The sequence below is a fragment of the Aquarana catesbeiana genome, linkage group LG06 (genome assembly GCF_042186555.1).
Source record: "Aquarana catesbeiana isolate 2022-GZ linkage group LG06, ASM4218655v1, whole genome shotgun sequence".
In the NCBI taxonomy this organism is placed as follows: Eukaryota; Metazoa; Chordata; class Amphibia; order Anura; family Ranidae; genus Aquarana; species Aquarana catesbeiana.
The window spans coordinates 317,583,884-317,607,408 of NC_133329.1; the positions used below are offsets into that span (position 1 = coordinate 317,583,884).

The following is a 23,525-nucleotide window of genomic DNA, read 5'->3' on the forward strand; positions in this document are numbered from 1 at the left end:
TAATGTTACCTTTAACCACTTAAGGACCAGCCTCGTTTTGGAATTTAGGTGTTTACATGTTTAAAACAGTTTTTTTTGCTAGAAAATTACTTAGAACCCCCAAACATTATATATTGTTTTTTTTCCTAACACCCTAGAGAATAAAATGGCAGTCATTGCAATAATTTTTTTCACACCGTATTTGTGCAGCGGTCTTACAAGCGCACTTTTTTTTTTGGAAGAAATGTTGGAAGAAAAAGCATGACAGGTCCTCTTAAATATGAGATCTGGGGTCAAAAAGTCCTCAGATCTCATATTTGGACTAAAATGCAAAAAAAAAAATGTCATTTGAAAAAATGACAACAGAAAAATGTGCCTTTAAGAGGTATAGATGGAAGTGACGTTTTGATGTTGCTTCCGCCCTCCTATGGTATGGAGATGGGTGGGGGCCATCTTCCCCTCACTCGTTTCCATACACAGACACAGAAAGGTCCCAATCGCCTCCGCCGCTACCGATGGCTCCGGTAAGCGTCAGAGGGCACGGGAGAGCGGTGGGAGGGGGGTGGCACCTCTCCCACTGCCGATAACGGTGATCTTGCGGCAGATCCACCGCAGAGACCACCATTAATGTAAACACAACCGCTGGCTCTAAAGATGGATACCTCGGTTGTGGCAGCAGCTGCTGCTGTTGCCGAGATATCCATCTTCAAACTGCCGACATATATCTACATGAGCCGGTCGGTAAGTGGTTTTAAAGTAAGACAAATAACAAATAGGGGGACAAAGAAAACAGTAAAACATGGGCAGAGGTTCTAACCCCCTGGTGCCCAACCTGTGGCCTGAGGGCAAAATGCGGCACCCTTGGCACTCACTGTGTGGCCCTCGGAGCTGCTGCAGATAATGGTTTGGTGCCAGTGAAAGAACATGACTCTTCCCAGTGGTTTGGAGTAGTTATTGGTTTGGTTTATTTCTTTCATATTATTTTACTTTTTCTGTGCTGTCCATTGCATTTTCTTTTTATGTTTTTTTTTTTCCCTCTGATATTGTATAACAGATTTTACTAAGAGAGATTTCAAATGTGAACAAGTCATTTGTAAAAATTCTGTAGAGAGCACTAAAGTTGAAGCATTGACTTGTCATTGGGCTGTAATAGCAGTGATCTCATGTAACGTGTCTGTGAATGAATATTTGGGTTGGAATACATTTCCATTATAATGGCACATTCAGTAACAGGCTGTAAAGGTTTTAAGCCACGCTGAGTAACACTGGGGTGAAATCTGTGATCACCCATCCAATGGGAAACTTACCCCATCAGAATCGTCTCCTTCCTCTTCACATTGAAGCTCTGCGGCTCTAGGGTCATTCTTAATTTTTATTTCTGCAATCACACCCTGAAAGAGAAATATATCAAATATTACATACAATTATCTTTCCATAGAACATACTGAGACGGATTTAAAATAAATGTACAGAATAAAAGTTATGTCTGATATTAACCTATCAGTGAGGGTAATTGTTACAAACTATTCAGGTCTGAATTGGCTTTTCGACCATTTATAGATATATAAAAAACTGTTATAAATTTCTAAACACCAAAAGCTGAACAGACATAGAGGAATATTGGAAACAAACTATCCTCTTTGTACATGTTGAGATGAGTTCCCTCCCTGAGGCACCAATACTGACCACACATTAGGCTGTTATATAAGGTTTCTGTCAACATTTACAGGATTTTCTGCTTTAAAACAAATATATATATATATTTTTTTTTTCTGGGGGCAGCACAGTGGTGTAGTGGGTAGCACTCTCACCTACTGTAGCAGCAAAAAGGGTCGCTGGTCTGAATCCCGACCACAACACCATCTGCCTGGAGTTTGTATGTTCTCCCTGTGCCTGTGTGGGATTCCTCCCACACTCCAAAGACATGCTGGTAGGTTAATCACATCCTGTCTAAATTGTCCCTAGTATGTATGAATGTGAGTTAGGGACCTTAGATTGTAAGCTCCTTGAGGGTAGGGACTGATGTGAATGTACAATGTATATGTAGAGCGCTGCGTAAATTGACGCTATATAAGTACCTGCAATAAATAAAAATAAAAAAAATAAATATACATATATATATATATATACATACACACATATACTTACCTGCTCTGTACAGTCATATTGCATAGCGCACTCATTACCTCCTCCTCTGGAGTCCCCTGCTGTTACTGTCAGCTCCTCCAAGTGCTTCTTCAGCAAGCCGTGTGCTAAGGAGGCACCATGCGGGCATGCTTTCAAGCTGGACTATGTGCATCCATAGACACACACAGCACCAGTAAGCCACGCCCCAGCTCCCTTCTCACAGGAGTTTGACGGACAGCAGCTGGAGCCCATGGTAGCCATTGCTCTTAGTTCTGTGAGACTATGAAGAGAGGGGAGCGTTGTTGCAGCTGGGACAGCACTGGATCAGTGAGAGAAGTCAGGTAAGTGATTAGGGGCAGGGGTTAGGACGATTGGAGTAGCATTTTTTACCTTATACAGAGATTGCATTAAGGTATTTTTTATTTTAGAACCATTTTACCCACAGCAATCTAGTACCTGATCAACAATCTACAGATGGATCAAAGCAAATGCAATGTCAAATAAAAGTCATTTTTGACTGAATTTTGCCCCAATTTTGATCATTTGCCAGATCGAAACTGGGAAACAGTTAAAAACTGTTATGCCCCGTACACACGGTCGGATTTTCCGATGGAAAATGTCCGATCGGATCGTGTTGTCGGAAATTCCGACCGTGTGTGGGCTCCATCGGACTTTTTCCATTGGATTTTCCGACACACAAAGTTGGAGAGCAGGAGATAAAATTTTCCGACAACAAAATCCGTTGTCGGAAATTCCGATCGTGTGTACACAAATCCGACGGAGAAAGTGCCACGCATGCTCAGAATAAATAAAGAGATGAAAGCTATTGCCCCGTTTATAGTCCCAATGTACGTGTTTTACGTCACCGCGTTTAGAAGGATCGGATTTTCCGACAACTTTGTGTGACCGTGTGTATGCAAGACAAGTCTGAGCCAACATCCGTCTGAAAAAATCCTAGGATTTTGTTGTCGGAATGTCCGAACAAAGTCCGACCGTGTGTACGGGGCATTAGAAGCATATTTCCACTAAATCTCTATTTTCAGGAAGTTTTGTTTTCAAATAAAAACTTATATGAGGATCCCAAAGTCGTCAAGGGTATGGTTGTGACAAGTACTGAATACCCCATACAGGGGAAGATTTGCTGCTAGACATTTACATGCTTAGCTTCTTACAGGAAATCTTATTTACAGCTAAAAAAAGAAAAACAAAGCCACTATATGCTGAATAAAAGGACACCTTTAAAGCAAGGAAATATGGATTGCACACTTTAACTCTACTATCCCTTAAAAAAAAAGTTGATCTGGATCTTTGGAATTTAGTTGATACTCTTTATTGGCTATTTCATGTTATTAATGCATGAGGAAAGAACCCAATGAGTTCTGAAACCTTACATCTTTAAAGAGGAACTGCAGTCTGCTCACATCATTTGTAATAAAAAACATCTTTGCCATTCTGAAGCTTCCCTCCAACCACTTTGCATATTATTTTATAACTACTGTGATTCTGTACTTGCCAAACATGCTGCAGAAATCTCCCTCCACTGAGTGGCTGCATCCATTTTAACTGTGGGCAGCTGAAGCTGCTGCCTGTTCATTTCCTGGATTTACACAGACACACAGAGGCACACCTCCAGCTCTGCAGCTCTCATTGGCCCTCTTATGACTCATCCCCCCTCTTTCCTGACAAACTCTCAAGAGAGTGAGAGAGAGAGCTGTGCACGATGTTATAAGCCTAGGCAAGAAACAGAAAGTGGGCTGTATAAGGTATTTACTAATAGAAAAAAAAAAATGTTACTATCCAAAGTTAAAACAACAAGGAGAGAAGATTTAATAGAAGGAAATATGAAAAATGACTAAAGTTCTACACTGAGTAAGTCAATAATGTGTATCACTTAAATTCCAAAATTTTGGCAATAATTAATAGCTAATGTGGTACAAAGCTCTACTACTGCTAAAAAGTTATCTATGAACATAAAAAGCACTCCTCTAAATTCCAAAACATGGAAGAGATGACCTGAACTGACGTGCCAATATCATGATATCTACTAACCCACAGCAGTCACACCTTCCCCTGTCCTGTATGTCTTAATTCTAGTATTAACTTGCCTATCTGAAAATATTTGACTACAAGATGACTACTTTTCAGTATTTGTTTTTGATACGTGTGACCCACATAATTAATAATTCACGCAGAAAAGCAATTTGGAAAATATGCGTGGTAATTCATTTGATGGACACAAGAGGGCAGTGTTGAGTTCATATTTTGCCTGGTAACTGCTGAGGAAATCCAAGTCAGTACAGCAAATAAATGGAGTGTGTGTTCATTTTTGTACCGCTGAATGCACTGTCATACTAAAAGTGATGTATGATCTAAAGCAATTATTTACATGGAAATTACAGGTATTCATTGTGAATAATGTCCAATTCCAATCTACCCAAAACTGTTTTTGTGTAGTGGGGAAGGGTTAGAAACTTTGCCAGGTTTTTACTGCTGTCTGCGTCCCCTTTTCTGTTTTTGTGACATCCTGTGTTTTCTTGTAAGGGGGACAGCAAGTGATGAGGAAACTTCGCAGGACTGACAGAGGCAGCAGTAAAACTCCAATTTTAACCCTTCCCTGTTCTATCTAAAATGAAAAAAGATATTTTGTGGCTGTACTTTTTCTTTAAAAATGATCTGTCAATACAGTATATTGTCTTTACATCCAAATCCCTGGCAATTATGAGAGTTGCAAAGCTTGCCCATCCCTTTCTGGTTCCTGCAAACTGCTTTTGGCCAATGAGGCCAGCCCATTATAGTGATTGGCCAGCAGTAATGTGGATGGGGGGGGGGGGGGGGGTAGCAGGTAGTGGTAAGCTCCAACACTACAGAAAAGTCTGATCTTTCCCGGATTGGGCTCTAACAACAGGGTGTATGAAGCCATTGCAGGTTTCCTTTAAAGGGAAAGGGAGGCAGCATTACCTAAACCTTTTGCTGCATTGTAAATACTAGACAATGGATGAATCTATTGAGCTTCGCTCAGACTGAAGTCACTGCCCTGGAACTATTACATAGCCCATGAGTTAGGGAATGGCCGTTTCCATCAAAGGCTTCTCATACAGCTGTAATATTTTTTTGTTTTGTTATATAAGAGAAACAATAGTCTTTTGACCCCAAAAGACCTGATTAAAGTAGAACTATGGCCTACCATTAAATACAATGAAGTGCTGCATTTAATTATAAAGGTAGCTTACAGTTTTCTCTTAGTCCCCCTGCAAATTCCTACAAATATCTGCTGACCCTGCCAGTGAGCTCCACCTAATACAACTTCCTGTGATAGTGTGGCAACAATGCTGCACTGCTCCTGAATTCCAGGCAGAGTTGCCACTCACAATACTATGGGATACAGGGGGCGTGGCTATCAGCATTGTCTCTGCTGACCCATAAGCCTGTAGCTTGTCAATCAGCACCTGACCACACCTAGTCCTGCCCACTGCTTCCTGGATTGACAGCACTGTCTTTGTTGCTGGACCCCTCCCAACGTGAGCCGCAGTGTCTGGGAGGGGAGCATGTGAGATGCAAATGAAGGATTGGGCTCAGTCAGAGAAGGTAAAGGAAATATTTTTATTTTGTTTACTTTTTGAGGCTTGTACATCACAAAGTTCCTGCAAGAGGGGGTGGAGAAAGGAAGTGCCACCTGAGTGCAGTATTAGTATGAAAGTTTTACTGACACATTAAAAAATAACACTTACAAGAAGGACATGATAAAAAGGCTCATCTGTGAGTAGCAATCTGTGCGTGATTGCTACTCACAGATGAGCCTTTTTATCATGTCCTTCTTGTAAGTGTTATTTTTTAATGTGTCAGTAAAACTTTCATACTAATACTGCACTCAGGTGGTGCTTCCTTTCTCCACTACCTCTTGCAATACCACAGAGCCAGCTCTCTGAGGACAGCAGGCGCCTCTTTAGACCAACCACCCACCAGCCAGCTTCTCATATCCTGAACGGTCAGAGACTTAATTAACCCCTGGACTGCCACTACTATGGCCTTGGACTTAATGCCTGGCTAATCTAATATACCCCCAGTATTGTATGCATTCACCTGTATATGCGCTTACAGTTATTACTACTTTCATCACAAACTTCCTGGATGTGGTACCTGTTAAGACTGTCGTACAGGAAAATGTAGTTGTACTTTAAGAAAATCCACCCACCTTGCTAATTGTTGACATGTGTGCTAATGTCTAAGCATCGCCATAAAAGAACAACCATCATTCCATCCTACTGAAAACTGACGGAATCAGGCAAGTATGACATAATGCCTATGGGTACCTTTAATTAGGACATACTGATTTGATTTTAGACCTAATGCATAGCTCCCAACTGTCCCTGATTTCGAGGGACTGTCCCTGATTTGGAAAAATGTCCCTCTGTCCTCATTTGTCCCTCATTTTGGTCTGATCTGTATATTTGTATATAAAATGCACATTTTATCTTTAAAAAAATGTTTCCCAGTGCTAAACCTTTCATCCAATTTCTTTCTAGATTGCTGCATTTGTAAATGTCAAAAGCCAGTATAAAGGAATAGTAGTGGTAAAAAAAGCACTTGTGGATTTAACTAATCTTTTTTGGATAATTCTCCTTTAACCTCCCTGGCGGTATGATTATTTCAGATTTTAGGTGCTGAAAGCTATACAATTATTTTGCATGGAAATTTGGTGTTTTATATTGTAGGCCTGTAATTCTTAGGAATAATTCACTTAAATCTGTCCAAACCAGAGTCTAGCAGACATCTCGGGTATGATAAAATTTGAAAACCGAAATCATAAATTATAATATAATAAATAACTATTATACCAAATAATAATATAATGATAATAAAAATTATTCAATAATGTAATCAATTTAAAAACACTGAAATTTGCTCAGTTGCAGAATTCTCGCTTTCGTTACTTTTCAGTGTTTGATGACGGATTTCCCCACAAATTACTATCGCTCAATTCTGCGAGAGATTCTAATTTATTATCACTGTTTTCTAGCTGGTGTAAAACCACTTTTGATGTAAAGGGACGGTTTTGGTTGCTATGGACAATCTCCAGTTTCCAGGCAGAAAGAAAAGTTTTTATAAAACTGCAAGCAGGACACTGGACAGACCACTAGGGACAAAGGGGATGTGTAATTATTTGATACAGTACTGTAATCTGTAAGAATATAGTGTACTGTATCTGTACTGTGTGTTTCACTTTTTGAATTCGGCGCCGAACGCCGTCCCCGTGCATTGCAACGCTCGCAGGGAACGGAGCTCGGCACTGTGAATCGAGCGAGACACGGCGGCTTGCAGATCACAGCGGGGAGACATTGCAGGATCCAGGGGACAAGGTAAGTCATCTCTACATGGATCCTGCGATGCCATCCCGAGTCTGGCTCGGGGTTACCACTTTTGGTATTGAAAATCCACCCTGAGCCAGACCCGGGAATACCGCCAGGGGGGTTAAGGGGGCGTGGCAAGGGTGTGTCTTATGCCTACAAACTTTTGCTAATAGGTGTCCCTCGTTCCCATCTCAAAAAGTTGGGAGGTATGCTAATGTTTGTCATTTAGTTAATTTGTAAACCTGTATTCTTGCCAAGAGCTTGCATCTCTCTTTGCAGAATGTTAAGAAAATAAGGCTTAGCTCCAAATTCCGCTTGGACAACAAAGCTATAACAAGGGTCAATAATGCAGCTGTTACACAAAAACAGGATCTATTAATTAAATGCAGAGGTTCAAAAGACAATCTGCTTAATATCTTGTAATTAGACTTATTAAAGAAAAGTCCGGATACAAAAAAATCCAAGGATAACTCTTCAAGACCAGAGACTTATTTAAAGGGAAAGAAGAATGTATTTCTAGTAAACGCATGATATTTTAATAAGAAAGTATTTATCTCAAAGTAACTTTTATATGACTTTCCCATTGACGTGCCTGCTCTTTTATTTTTTGTTATTGCTTGTTATTAAAGGGGTTGTAAAGCTTCATTTTTTTAAAATAAAAATAACAAACATGTTATACTTTCCTGCTCTGTGCAAGGTTTTTGCATGGAGCAATCCCAATCCTCTTCTTCTGGGGTCCCCCGCCGGCGCCCCTGGCTCCTCCCCTTGATCAGGTGCCCCCACAAAAAGCCATTTTCCCTGGGGGGCACACGTGCAGGCGCAGACCCTAGTCCTGCTGCTTCGTCCATTGACACAGACAGCGGGACTCGGCTGTCACTGGATTTGATTGACAGCAGAGGGTGCCAATGGCTATGAATCTGTCCAATGAGATGAGAGCCAGCGGCTGGAGCCACTGAGCTTGTACACAGCGCTGGAATGAATGCGCTCAGGAAAGGAGGGGGGGGGGGTTCTGGGGGCACTGCAGCAAAGAAGTTTTTCACCTTAGAATGCATTAAGGTGAAAAACTTTGAGACTTTACAATCCCTTTAAGCTGGCCATACACAGTTAGAATGTTCAGCGCAGCGGAGTGCCAACAGGGCCAACCACTGATTGAAAGTCACTCAATGTATGGCCAGCTTTGTCTACCTTTCTGCCTAACAACCTAAAGATGAAATAACAGCACACAGGGAGTGTATTATACACTGTAAATTCTCTTTAAATAAAAGAGAGCTAGAAATTCTAAACTGTAACAGGTTTCTTTACTAAGCTAAAACACAATGAGAAAAAAGAAGCAACCCATAACAACCCACCATTGCTGAGCATCTGAAAGGAGCACAATGTCACTTTCTATGGGGCAAGGATGAAAGGCCAAAGAAACTGTAAAGCTATAGGATAAACTAAACTGTAAAAGTGATAATACAGGATTTATATAGTGTCAACAGTTTACGCAGCGATTTACAACATGAGGGTAGACAGTACAGTTACAATACATTTTAATACAAAAATTGTAGAAAATTATTATATCAAACTCTTATAAATAAACAGAAACCAGCTGATTTTCTTCAATCCAAACCTATAGCTAGTTCACATCCAGTTCTAATAATGTTCTGTAGCTGATTGTAAGCCCCTAAAGGATACACAACACCCACCCACCTACACAATTTAAATATCATTTTTTTTTTGGGGGGGGGGGGGGGTAACCTTTGGGTCTCAGCTCAGGCTTTGACAGCCCTGTTCAATAAATCCCACTGTGGGTGCAGGCTACATGGGAGTCCATCCTGTCTCCATACCTAATGTAAGAGTATTAAAAGTGTTTCAATCACTGTACATCATACAAAGCCATATGTCTTAAGGATAATAGCAGCCTCAGCAAACTCCGTCCAAGCCACAGCCCAACCAGTTTTTCCCCTCCTCGGGGCTTAATTATGGAGGTCATGATTAAGCCCTTGGGGTCATGGTGAAACCCGTTGGGTGCATGGCTTGGACGGAGTTTGCTGAGGCTGCTACTATCCCTACAACACGGTGTGCGGCAATTGAAACACTTCAAACACTTTAAAGAGGATGCGGCTGTCAGGAGAGTGAAAGAGCTGGTGTGACACCTTGCAAATACGAGGGTCTGGAGCCCCTCCGCCTTTAGCGCTGGTCTCTTCATTGCCCTCAGTACAAACAGAATATGATTTGATGGCTTTCTTGTGACAAAGGATTGGAGCAGATTCTCTAGAAGTGGAAATCGGCTTAAAGGAAAGGCTCACGGTGATGAGCTTCTTTCACATGCAGCCTAAACATTTCCCCGGATGATCCCTTCATTTGAGTAAGAAGGAGAGCTGGGAATGATTACACTCTAAAGGAGTATCTTGAGGCATTGATTCTACCTCTGGTGAGTGCATAAGTTGGTGGAGGCTCACATGCGGTGACCCTGTTAGTTACACCTTGGGAGGTGCATCGGCAGTCGTTTGCGGTTTATTTGTATGTTCTTGGTGAGTGCATAATAGAGCAGAGTTTCACATTGGGTGGAAGCTTGCACACACGGTGGATGTCTACCTGTATTTTGATTAAGGACTGTTTTATACAAATATCGGTACAATATAGGGACTTACACATATTTTGGAATTTTTTATATATATATATATATATATATATATACAGTATATATATATATATATATATATATATATATATATATATATATATATATATATATATATATATAAGTTTTTTCTTTTTCTTTTTCAGTTTATACATCACATAGCGCTGCACTTGTATAGTTTTGAAACACTTTAAATTATTTTACATAAAAACATTTTATTGGTAAATCATTTTTCATTTTAAAGTTTGAATAGTTTTAATAATTAAAAAGTAATAAATTAATAAATGTAATAATTTTAGCACTGTTTTATAATTTTAAATATTATTTGGTTTTAAAGATTTATTTTTGACCTGAATGGTCTTCTGCTCAGTCATTCAATAACAAATATCTACAAGTGATTTGATACATTTATTTAATACTGGTTGTTGGTTGACCCATTCTAGATTTTAACTAGATGTCAGTTTTAAATGCTAGAAGAACTTATGGTCACATAAACATATTTCTAAACTACTGGAAAACCTCTTTGCGACCAGACAACAAACATTTGCTTTTCCGTGAAAATATGGAAAACCATCCTTTCACTGCACTTGTGTACATGCTGACCATGTCAGGAATAGAAGGTAGGTCCAGGAGTTGGCCAGTGGGTGTGAGAACCAGATGACGTGACCTCTTGTTGGGTAGCTACAGCCAAATAGAAAAGTGTTGAGTTCCACTTCAACAGTACAGGTTCCTCAACACATAGATGTTCTTACCAGCAGATCCTCTAATGTAGTGGTTATGAGAGGAAGAAATCTCTTCCTAATTGTGACAGAGCGGATTAGAATTTTAGATATATGTAAAACTATCCTTCCGTAAAAGCTTTTTAAGTGACTTTTAAAACTCCATTATTTATCTGAGGTTTATCTAAAGCTATTATGAGGGATTAATATGTTTCCTAAATCTATCAAGGCCAATAAATGTCATCCTTGCCGCATCCACAAGGTTTGTATGTTTGTATGTATGTATGACCCTCTTTGTATTGTGCAGCTTGCCAGGGCAGGAACACTGACCTCCCTTATCCTGTGGGCAAGGACATCTCCCTACATGAAGTCACACACAACCATCCAACTTGTCATTCCTTCAGCTGTTCTACATCCCATCACAAGCAACCCCCACCACCACCACCCCCACCCGTACAGTAATCATCTTTTATCACACACATATCCTTCCATTCTCAGCACTCAATTTCCCCTTTGTCTCAGCATCCCCTCAATTTCCAGGGGAAGAAAACGCCTGCTTTGTTCACACACTGCGGACAGCAGATTCCAAGCATATTACTCAGATCTGGTCTATGTACACCCCCAGGACAACAGTCTGAAAACCAACATAGCAGACAGAAGGACAGAAAGCCAGTCAGTAATAGAAAATGATGACTGGGAAGAAGTAACAAAAAAAAAAGGAATTCGGAATCTGGAGTATACAGATACTGTCTGTGAATGTCACCATTCTCTGCCTTTGATCTAATACGCAGTAATTATGCTATTATCTTACTGATGCATATCTGCCAAGTGTTACCGATATCTAAGGACCATCCCACCCACACGTTTAAAGTTTTTTTTTTTATTTCCATAAATGCTTTTTTCCTGTATATTAGATTGGTTTTTTTTTTAAAAGAGTAAAATAAATAACAGTGGACAATTAACAAATTACATCTTAAAGTGTATCTCTAGTCAAAACATTTCCCTTAGTGTAGATAGATTTGGGAATGGTCAGGTTTCTTTTAGCAACATTATCACCAGGACACGGAGGGAGGGGAAACAGGGGCAAACAAGTAATTAAATACTTCTTGTTTGTAGGATGTGGAGGAAGGCTAGAACTTTCGTTTATTTTCCTGTCCCTACCAGGGATTCTGCACAGTGACAACACTGTTAACAGAACAGGAAGTGAAGAGAAATTTTCCCAATGAAACATAGACTGCAAAAAAGACTCTGACTGTTTCCTATCTAAACAAAGAAATTAAAAGGTTTTGGCTAGAAATACATTTAAATGATTAAAAGTCTTGAAAACAAGCAGCTCTTATTTGTGTCTTTTTAAAATTCTGCATAGTCTCCCAGATCTTTACGAGCTGTCATGTGCCCAAATTTATACAGGGTCACTGTGTGCATGGGAATCCATATCCCAGCTTGGGAAAAGGCATCTTGCAGAGTGTAGGAACTAAGCACGACTCCTACGTGGAAATATAGTTGACCAGGGCCTCCTACCTTAAAAGGACATCTAATCTGACCAGACTCTTTTTTCCCTTATGCACCGTATTACTGGTTAGTAAAGCCATTCCATCAGAGTGAAGGACCAGTGATAAAGGGCATTAAAAACTGATCAGTATTTGCACTATGTTGGCCATACACTATACAATCTCCTTCAGATTTACCAGAAACTATAATGCGAGGACATACCTAAATAATCCATTTAATTTGTATTGACTTAAGACAGGCCCTTGCACTATATCAGGGTACAATAATTTTTTAAGCTGTGTGTAAGGGTGGGGGGGGGGCAGTTTTCCAACTGGTCAGCAATGTAAGCGTGTCCTTCACTCATTGACTATTCATTTAAAGGGTCCTTCGCCCACAGACCACCAATGTATGGGACCACTTACACCAACTTCCAATATAAGAAGGCACTTTCCACTAATGTAAGGGGCACCACAATTTTCACCATTTGTGTTTCTTTTCTGGCCATTATTATTGTTTGTTCCATTTCATGATTGTTACTGAAACTATTTTATCTTCTAGAACAGGGGAGTGTTGAAAAAAAAAAAACTTTCTGCTCTGGGTGCCAAAAATGCTAGACATACGTTCTACTACAGTCTTTGTTCTTTTATTTATTATTATATTTACAACTTTCTGACCACACAAATGTGCTGTTATTTTAAGGGTTCCTCTGTATAAAAGGTTGTGAAAGGCTGCACTACATACTTGATGGTAGATCTAGAGACGATTGTAGTATCAGATCCTATAGTGTACGGTCACCGTCACAGTGCACCCCATGTTTTAGGTGTTCCTAAAACATGCGAATAAAATGCGAATAAAGCTCAGCAAAGTTACCTGATTTAAGAGCTTCTTTTTCATGGCTATCATGCTTGAGCCATTTCTTCCACCCAACTATCATCACACATGTAAGCATAACTTACAAAATAACTTGTAACTAAATATATCCAGTACTATAACATTAACACTTTATAAAAAGGGTCTTCAAACTATGGCCCTCCAGTTGTTCAAGAACTACAATTCCCATCATGCCTAGGAGGGCCGTAGTTTGAGGATCTCTGCTTTATAATCATCTCCTTTCCTGCAACACATAAACATTCGACACATAGTAAAAACATGGCCATGCATCAAGAATTCTTGGCTTTGCTAACTACAAATGATTAGCTCATAAACACCCTGGCACAACCACTGTTGCAATCTGACAAGTAATCTACCATACATAATTTTGCTATTAACAGATGACCGCCTCATGACCTTATTCTGAAAAGACTTTTACCTGGTAGCGGTCGGGATCAGCCCCTCCAGCCTGAGCCACGAAAAGCCCAGATCCATCCTCCAGTTCCATCTCATCAGGTGACCTCTCAAAACGAACCCTCTTCAGTTCATTACACTCCATGTACAGGGCAACCTCCTCTTCTTCCACACTGAGGGCAAAGCGTGTCCATTGGTTTGTCAGTGCTGGGACCTGGAAGGTGGCAGCAGGATAGGTCACTGTTGATCCAGGCTCGGTGTAGAAAAAAATGATCTGCTGCTTACCATCTTTGACTTCTGACAGCTTCACTCCAATGTACACAATAGACTGTGAAGCATCAGTGATGGAGAACAGCATTCCGGCCTTGGTAGTGGTAGGCTGTATGTGGAACAGAATAGAAAAGTCCCTAAACATGGGGCTAGGAAGGTGGTACTGTGCCACCTGTCCAGTGTTGGCATCTTCTCCAAATACATAGCCGGGAGTCCTATCAGGGCCAAAGATTTTAGTGATCTGTTCTGGCGGTGGATCTCCAATGAGCTGAAGGAGGCCAACCTCTATATTTCCCCGATCTGTAAATATGACAAAAAGAGGAAAAAGAGAGACCTGTTAGAAATGAAAAGCCACTGGCAATGTGCACAAGTACATAAACAGCATCTTTATTTCACCCAAAAAAAAAAATGTCCCTAACTTTTGTTGGCTTTTGATTAATCATCTAAAGAGTATTCATTACTTATCGTGTTCCAATCTGTATAGAATCATGAAGTATACATTATACCCATGGGAACCCATTCACATTTGTGCCAACTGTAGACACACAAAGATGTTTATTCAAACACTTCATAGTCAGCTGTAGCAGGCCTCCATCACAGCAGACAAAATTTGCACATTTCCTACACAAGCATACTTAGACACAATTAAAATAATTAGACAATTAATACTATTGACAGTGTATAATATTACACTGTTCTGCCTTAAAGCATAACTAAATTTTTGGACAGAGTGCTGTCTGTGCCCCCATTAGGGAAATTCCCCCTTTCTAAGGCTCCTTGCACGCAGGGTGGCCTTGTTCCCTGCTGAGCAGGCATCTGGTTGGTCCATGTCCTCTCCACTTATGCAAAGTGGACACAGACACAGCCCTCTGTCCTCTATGGGCGGTCAGATGAAAACAGACCGTCTGTCCGTTTACATCTGACTGCCACCCAATCTGAATCGCTAGGCAGATGGGAAATGGATTCCCATCCATCTGTTTTTAGTGGATATGATTGGATCGGATGTCGGCGAGTGTCAACGGACCTGATTGGTCCACTAGTGTGAAAGGAGCCTAATTGTCCCGTTGGCCATTATCATTTAAAGTGAAAGTAAAAGAAATTCCCAAGATTGTCCCCAGAAAAGTAATAGAGGGGAAATCTTCCATAGGGACACTAGTTCTGCTGACCTGGGGGGGCCCCAATGTATTCCCTTATTTTGCAGAGATTTCCTCTAACTTCCTGTTTGGCTATAAGACAGGAAGTGATGGTAAATCTCCACAATGGGACACAGATGGCACAAAACTTTTTTTTATTAGGGGTTATAACCCTCTTTTACTCTATCCAAAATGAAAAGAAAAACAATAAGTTTTGCCTATAGTTCCACTAGCTGGCCATACACCTTAAGATTTTTCTTGTTCAACAAACAAAATCACTCAATTCCCCTATCCGTAACCCTATCCGCAGCAGTCAGAATACCTGAACACCGTTTGCATCTGATTGGCTGCAGCCGCTGTTGAACAACAATTTTCTGTCTGGCTCCTTTGATTTTCAAAGAAAGGGGATGTTGGGCAGATGGATACTGACAATACCACCCAAATTTCACATGACGACATTCGCTCCTTGTATGGCCAGCTTTAGAATACCACTTCTGACATTAAGATTGAGGTAATCTGTAACCTGACAATAATAAATCTCACAATCTACAACTCAATACAAAATATAAAAGGTTGCACTGTCAATCAGATATCTGGGGCAATACAAAAAACTCACAGCCATGGACAATCCCAGGGGTTTATTAAAAAATGTAATAAAAACTTGCATATACCACATTGGAAGACTCTTGTTTACAGGTACTAGGGTTCAATAATGCCCCTGCAGTCTCTTCTCAACCTTTTCATCTTCTTTAATCGTCCTGATCACCAGGAATGAAAGTGATGGCAAATCTAAAATTCTGAGTTACCACCAGAACAGAAATAGTGAAAAATGTTCCAATGAGGACACTTGTTCCTTTGATAACTAGGAGGAGATATCCCTCATATTGTAAAGATATCCTCTCTCTTACTTCCTGGGGAATATTCCCAAAGAGACAAAGGTGACAAAACAAAAACTGACAGTGTGTAAACCCTTCCCTTACTCTACCTAATTTAAAAAAAAAAAAAAATGACTTATGATATACGGTACTTTAAAGCCCAACTCTAGCAACTTTATTATTTTTGAACAGAGTGGGGGAGAGGTAGTACCCATGTCAGGTTTTTATTGTGACCTTTGTCCCCATGACAATTCTGTGCTCTCCCTTATCCATCCACAACTGTCAGTGCCATGTTTGAGGAAGTGTCTCCTGCCACCAGTATCTTGCTTTGTCTATAGCCTGGCCAGTGATCGTGCAACTTGTGTGCATGTGACATTAAGTTGCACCATCTTGGCACTTTACACAATACACATACAGGAATTGAAAACGTAATTGTAAAAAGGAAAGGTTTGATCTTCCCAAGGCACCCCCCTTCTCCCTTTTCCTTCTATCTGCCTGTTGAATCTGGGGGGCATTTAAAGAATAAAGCACAATTCTCTGATACCTTTTTATCACATTACAAGTCTCTGAATTATTGCTAAGCTTATACAAAAAATAGACTTAACATGCACACTTATCAGAGTGCACCATTCATCAGTTCACAGTCTGCACAGTGCAGGGTGGGTGTCAGTTGGTTGCTATGTGTTATGAGATTTGCACGCTACTCTTTGCCTTGTTAAGTAAGTCCATGTGTCTGGCAGCTTTATTATATGGGCAGCCCCCAGCCAACAAAAATTGACATAGCACAACTGTTAGAAATTAAGACATTTGTTACAACCATGAATGTATGTCTTCTGGAGTGTTCAGATATGTTTTCCGTTAGGTATAGTGCCTCAAGCAACTCTAATCAGGAATGAAAATGGCAGCAGAAAAATATCTACAGATGCTTCTTTTCCCAGTATGATTTTTCCTCGACTTCTTTCCATTTGTCCCAGGAGATATGCCATTTATGGGGTCTTCATGGGAAAATTCCCTAGCAAGAGGAACAGCTGACGCTTTAGGGGCTCTTAGAACTCAATGCAACTTAAGTTGCATATAAAGGGCCCTTTACTTAGGCAGATGTGCTTTTTATGGTACATCCGCAGCTAATCGTAATATGCTCTCTGTAATCACTTAGTAATTTACTAATCAGTGCCAAATCCCTCACAGCTCACCAGTGCTTGCTTCTTCTCAGGGATTTAATGTCATGTTAGTAAGCTTAAAGAAGTAAGTTCACCCTCAACTCACCTTTCAATTTGTCTGGATGGTGGTTGGTGTATTGAGCACATGGGGTCTCCAGGGTTAAACACTTACATCTTGATTTTCAGCATGCTGACTTGCCTATGCGGGAGACTTGCACCCACCTTCGGGTTTTCTATTCATGCTGTACTCCACGGTGGTTGAGAGTAGGACTTCAGCAGGAAGGTCTCCCCACAGAAGTCCTCTAAATATTGGTTAAGTTGGTGAGTTTTTCAACACATCACAGTCAGTCCACCCACAAGTCAAATAAAACATTTTAGATGGTGTGACTTTTGATCCAGAGGGCTCTTGGGTGTCAACATGGCGATTGTTTTACAACAATTGCTCCCGAGCCTTCTACTACCTCCAGTGACTTCCTTTCATTTCATGATGCTGACAGCAAGAAGTATGAGTGAAACTACAGGACTTTGCACACCCAATGATGTTTAACATAGCAACATGCATGCACAAGAGACATTATATGGTTTTCAAAGAGGTGATCACCAATGGGGTGCTTTGTGTTGCTCCTTTAATGAATCACCAACTGAAATAAAATTCTTCATTACTATAATACATTTTAAAGTGCAAATGTCAATGTGACCTTTACATGGGGCTTCAAAAGTAAAGACACTGGCTGCCCCACCCTCTACTTACAAATAAATAGGCAAACTGCCTGGCCTGCTTCCTCTAGTTTCTAAAGCTAGTTAAAATAATTTTTTCAGAAAATGTTCATTTTCTAAACGTTCAATTTTCTAGTGGTAAATGGGGACAAATCGACAATTGTTTTTAACTGTAGTGCTGAGGAAAAATAGACGTCGAAGAATGGAAATTTTTTTTTGTTTCCTATCTGAATGAAAAAATTTCTTACTCTTATTGTGGTCCCACGTTGGTGGAAAGCATACTTATTTTATTGTGTCTGTGTTGGAAAATAGTTTCATTCAGAATTATAACTTTCATGGTCACCAATATTCAATCTTTTAAATGATTACGTATGGTATAAGGTTGTATGAAAGAACAATGCAAACAAAGGTTCATGTATAATGTATGCAAAATTGGATTTATAGGTAGATTCTAGTATATGTAGTATATCCACTACAACCCCATGGACTAATGAACATATAATGTATATATAAATATACTTCTAAATATACTATATACTTATACATTTAAATAAACGTTGCTTTACATTATGTTTCCTTGAGTTCGGCAATAAAAGAGACCTGTTTAATACATTTGGGAATCCATTCAAGTAGCAGGTCTAGCAATTTTTTTTAAAGAACTACTTGTTTCTGTCTAGGGGGATTGCAGAGCAGAGATATACTTACCTAATCCGCCGATCCTTCGAACCCAAGACCAGTCCTCGCTGCTCCTGCTCACCCGCACGCTAGCAGTCTTGTGGATGGACTGTTCCTGAGGTCACAGCCCCACTGCATAGGAGAACTTTTTTTTCCATGGAGTTCTGCTTTAAGGGCTTTTGAATGAAATTAGTTGACTGAATGGTGGAATTATCATTATGTATGGTTAGCTTAAGCCTTATAATTGGTGTGCCACTGGAATGGGCACCCTCACTCACCAATAGGAACTTGAAGGGGGTGCGGACAAGCTCTGACCCAGGTAGGTTGGGTCCAAATTTATATACCAGAGCACCTCAAGATATGGGTCATCCAGGTCATCATTAGGACAATTGTCCTGACATACAGGCACTCTGAGGTACCAGTACAGATCTGGATACTTTTTATAAAAACAAAAGAAAATTAAGTTCTCCAGAAAAAGTGTCCATAGTAACCACCAATCTTATATCTTATTTTGTTCCCTGAGAAAATAAAATATCTGACTGATGTTGGAAAATGTGTCTTCTGACTCAGATTCACATCATTTTATTGAATCTGGCAATCAGTGGCCAACAGAGACTTTATATTACACAAACAAGACAGTTCTGCCAATAATTCAGGACGTATGCTAAGCAGCACAGAGTATGACTGTCAGAACATACCCTTCGCTGGATAATAAATCCCATCTACATGACTGAAATAGTATAGTGATGGAAAACATCTGGAGATGGAGCAGGTACATGTTGACAGTTCAAGCATCAAGTAAATCACACTACCCCATCCTCCACACATACCATCTATATGTGATCTTATCCTTTCCCACAAGATAAAATGAACAGATTTCACATCATAAATCACAGTAATGGAAAATATATACCATATCGAGGAATTATTTTCACTTCTTTTTTCTCAGTATACAACTCACCAATATCAACATAGAGCTCTATGTTGACAGAATCTTATCAGAAAGAAAGAATCTCTACGTCATGTCTAGCAGAAAGTTTGGTGTAGACCTAAACCGTAGTCTAATATTTAAAGGGCACTCTACTCCAAACTGATATTTTGGGTTAAAATCACCTGCTTGAAGTTTACACCTTGCAGGTACTCCACCGTTATTTGCATTTCTGCACCTGTATTCCACATAGCAATGTAAGAACCTATGTCACAGGGATTTTGTTCAGCTAACATGGGTTTTGCACCTCCATACAAGTCTATGGCAATGCAAAACCCACTTGAGTAGGTTAATTGCAGTCCAGAAGGAGGTCCACTGCAGCTCAAATACATCTGTCAATGAGTTCTGAATGATCTCAGTGGCATCTCACACTGACGCCATCGGCACAAAAAACAAAGGCCCAAGGTGTCACCATCTTGATGCTGGATTCCCCAATTGCCACTTCAAAGGGGTGCTGTCACAGAATATACTGTAGCTTTCTATCACTTACTGTATGTATCTAAAACACTTTTTTCAATTTTGGATAGGGTAGGAAACAAACCCTGACAGGTTTTTTTTTTTTGCACCATTCAAGAATATTTCCTTTACTCCCTCCTGCCCTTTAAACGGAACAGAAAGTGGGAGAAAATTATCCAAAGTGAGGTAAATCTCCTCCTAGAAACTAGAACATAAATCTCCTCCTAGAAACTGGAACAAATGCCTCCATTGCAAAATTACCCATATATTTCTTCTATATCTGCTCAATTTTTTACCTTTTCCCTCAATTTCAGTCTCAATGCCAGTGCTCACAAGGACAAAAAGAGAAGGTACCTCCCTAGCAGGAACACAGACAGCATTAAAAACCAGACAGGTATTGTAACCACCTGACCACCCCGTCCAAAAAAAAAAAACATACAAAAATACTTTAGGTCTACTTTGTTAGCTTCTGAGTTGCTCAGGATCCACTAAATCTGTCTGCACTTCATAACAAGAAAGCCTTTATTAGGATCTTTGGTAATCCCACTTTCTAATAATGGTCTCTACAGAGAGGCGACCCTTCAACAGTGTGATGAAACATGATGTAGAAAAACCCAAATGCACACGAAATTGAGTCCTGCTTCTTACTAAATGCAGTGGGTTCAGGGCACCCTGGGCAGCAGAGAATTTCATTCAGACCCAGTTACAGGTACAAGGGGGCATTTTAAGGTGGTTGCTCCTAACCTGACCTTGTCTAAGATGTTTTTCCAGTAACAAGAGTACTAAAGTGCAGGAACATTATGGTACCTGAAACACCTGTGTTCATCCATCAGATCGATCTCTGTGCCCATATTGGATTTTTTATCTGGGCTGTACATGGGGCTTCTACTTCGGCCTGAGTTGAGAATCCTTTTGGTAATAAGCTCCTGCCGGTCAACTGCCAAATGCCAGGGACTTGATTATTTATTGAAGTTACCTCAAAGAAGTGCAGGCTACTAAACGGTGAACTGTAAGATTTAACTTTTTTTGTGTGTGTGTTATTTCTCTTGGTACTCCAATCAAAAAGTATTTCTTTTTTTCTTTTGATGTAGGTGTTCTTTCAAGGAGCACGTTACTGCTGTGCTTAAGCTTTAACTCATTTTACCTTTACCTGCAGTCTCTGTAATCCGCTGCAGAAAGAATCCTAAGATCACCTTACAAAGTATTAGAGAATGAACCTAATAAAGCCTGTGCTTTGTAACGTCCTCTGTCTGTGCTTATTGTATCACCAGTTGACTTCCATGGCAGCTTTAAAGGCTAAGTTCCCCTTTGTTCACCTTTTTTTTCTGAATTCCAGCTTCCCTATGTACCAATATAGCATTAATGTACTTCTTTTGCAAAAATAAAACAGATTTTCATTTATTTTACATACGCTTACCTCTCTGTCTTCATGGATGTTTAAAAACACTTCTCCATTACTTCTGCCTTACTTCCTGGACAGACTTTAGGTCATGACACAGGAAGGAGTTGTAGGTAGAAGTAATGATTAAGTGTTTTTAAACAGCCATGAAGACAGTGAGGTAAGCATGTGTAGAATAAATGGAAAGCTGTTTTCTTTTTGTGAAAGAAATACATGTAGTGCTATATTGGTACATAGGGGAGCTGGAATTTTGAAAAAAAAAAAAAAGGTAAACAAAGGTGAACTTAGCTTTTAACCACTAGACATCCGCGCTATGGCCGAATGACGGCCACAGCGCGGACCTGCATTCCCGGGAGGCCGTCATATGACGGCCTCCGCTGTGCACGCTCCTTGCGAGCGCCCTACAGGGCGCGCGCCGGGTGCGCTGTGATCACCGAGTCACTGAGACTCAGCTGATCACCGATCTAAGTAAGGGGCCGGTCCCGGCCCCTTACCATGTGATCAGCTGTCAGCCAATGACATCTGACCACATGATGTAAACAAAAGATCGGTAATCGTTTCTTTTTTTTACTCACGCTGACAGCGCAAGTAGAAAAAAAAGCCGATCACCGGCTCAGATGTCAGGGACATCGGTCCCGAAGTGGAAGCACAACATCTGCCTCATCAGTGCCACCTAACACTGCCCACAGTGCCACCTAACAGTGCCCACAGTGCCACCTAACAGTGCCCACAAGTGCCACCTATCAATGCCAACAAGTGCCACCTATCAATGCCCAAAAGTGCCACCTACCAATGCCCACCTGTAGCGCCAATCAGTGCCACCTGCCAGTGCTGCCCATCACTGCCACCCATCAGTGCCCATCACTGCCGCCTATCAGTGCCCATCACTGCCGCCTCATCAGCGTACATCAATGAAGGAGAAAAATTACCCGTTTTAAATTTTTTATAACAAAATATAAAAAAATAAAAACTATTTTTTTTTTTAAATTCATTTTTTTACATTTTTTTAACAAAAAGTAAAAACCGCAGAGGTGATCAAATACCACCAAAAGAAAGCTCTATTTGTGGTGAAAAAATGATAAAAATGTAATTTGGGTACAGTGTTGTATGACCGCGCGATTGTCATTCAAAGTGCGTCAGAGCTGAAAGCTGAAAATTGGTCTGGATAGGAGGGGGGTTTAAGTGCCCTGTAAGCAAGTGGTTAAATACAATCGGTGCCCTGTGAAACTGCTCACTTGATTTATTTTGCACTAGGCTTTCTATGTGGAAGAAACCGCAAGGAGTCTGTGGTGGGCGTGTTTTGGAACAGCTCTCCTACATTACAAGAGGGGTTCTCAGAATACCAGATTACAGGCAGAGGGACTGAGATGGACAACAGTGCTAGAAATAAAGACTGAAATATGGAGCTGGTGAGTTGTGGTCACTGTAAGCCTTTCAAGTGTTAATGTCCAATTGTAGCAGTTCAACTTTAATTTTCCTTTTGTCTGAAGACCTATCACAGCAAATTACAAAAAATGTGGGTATTGTAACATGTGCAAAGTGGTCTGATTTGACTATCCCCCCCGCCCTGATTTAACCCTATATGAACGTCATCAGCAGTAGTAACTAAGCATGGAAATGTTTAGAACTAGTTTGCATGATATTGCATGCATTAACAAAAAAGAAATAAAAATAGACATAAAAGACAAGCAGCTTCTATTCATAATCCTAAATTAAATTCTATGTGATGCTTCTATATTCACTTCATAATGACTCATCTTCTAGGAGAGTATCACATCACCCCGCATCTGTATAAATTCAGCAACACGGCTGAGAAAGCCCTTATCATTCCCTGGCTGAGCGCTCAGAATTCACACTCTTCAATGTAGATTAACAGATTTCAGATGACAATGCTGCTCTGTCCAACTTGTAAAGCGCAGTGGTGTACTGTACACATGGCATCAGCACAAGGTGGCTATTCCCAGAGGAAGAATCCCCAGCACATAACCAGCCATATCACTAACTCAACTAATTTGCCACGGGTAGGAAAAGACAGCTGCCCTGGATGGGAGGACAAAGCTGCTTAGCATGGAAACAAGTGTTTGCAACTGGATGGAGCCTATCTACAGCCAGCGATTGAAGACCTGAATAGTAGTACATAGTTCCAAATGAGAGGTACAGTATGAGAGTGTGAGGCAGAGGAGCCAGCCAGGCAGGCCGGTTCTCATGCCAGTATGTGGCAGTTAGAGGAATATTTGTGAAGCATTTTTTCCACTTTCCAGCCTCCAGCTGTTGTTAA

The 23,525-nt window shown here is 40.4% G+C and overlaps 1 protein-coding gene across 3 annotated transcripts in view; it reads right to left on the reverse strand.

Moving 5' to 3' along the window:
- Positions 1 to 23,525, reverse strand: part of COL18A1 (collagen type XVIII alpha 1 chain) — a 247,584-nt gene that overhangs the window by 64,891 nt on the left and 159,168 nt on the right. For all 3 annotated transcript variants that reach the window (XM_073633725.1, XM_073633723.1, XM_073633724.1), the window contains 2 exons: positions 13,600 to 14,144; positions 1,287 to 1,370 (listed from right to left, as the gene is read on the reverse strand). In XM_073633725.1, coding sequence (XP_073489826.1) covers positions 1,287 to 1,370; positions 13,600 to 14,144 — 629 coding nt within the window. The remainder of the gene's footprint in view (positions 1 to 1,286; positions 1,371 to 13,599; positions 14,145 to 23,525) is intronic.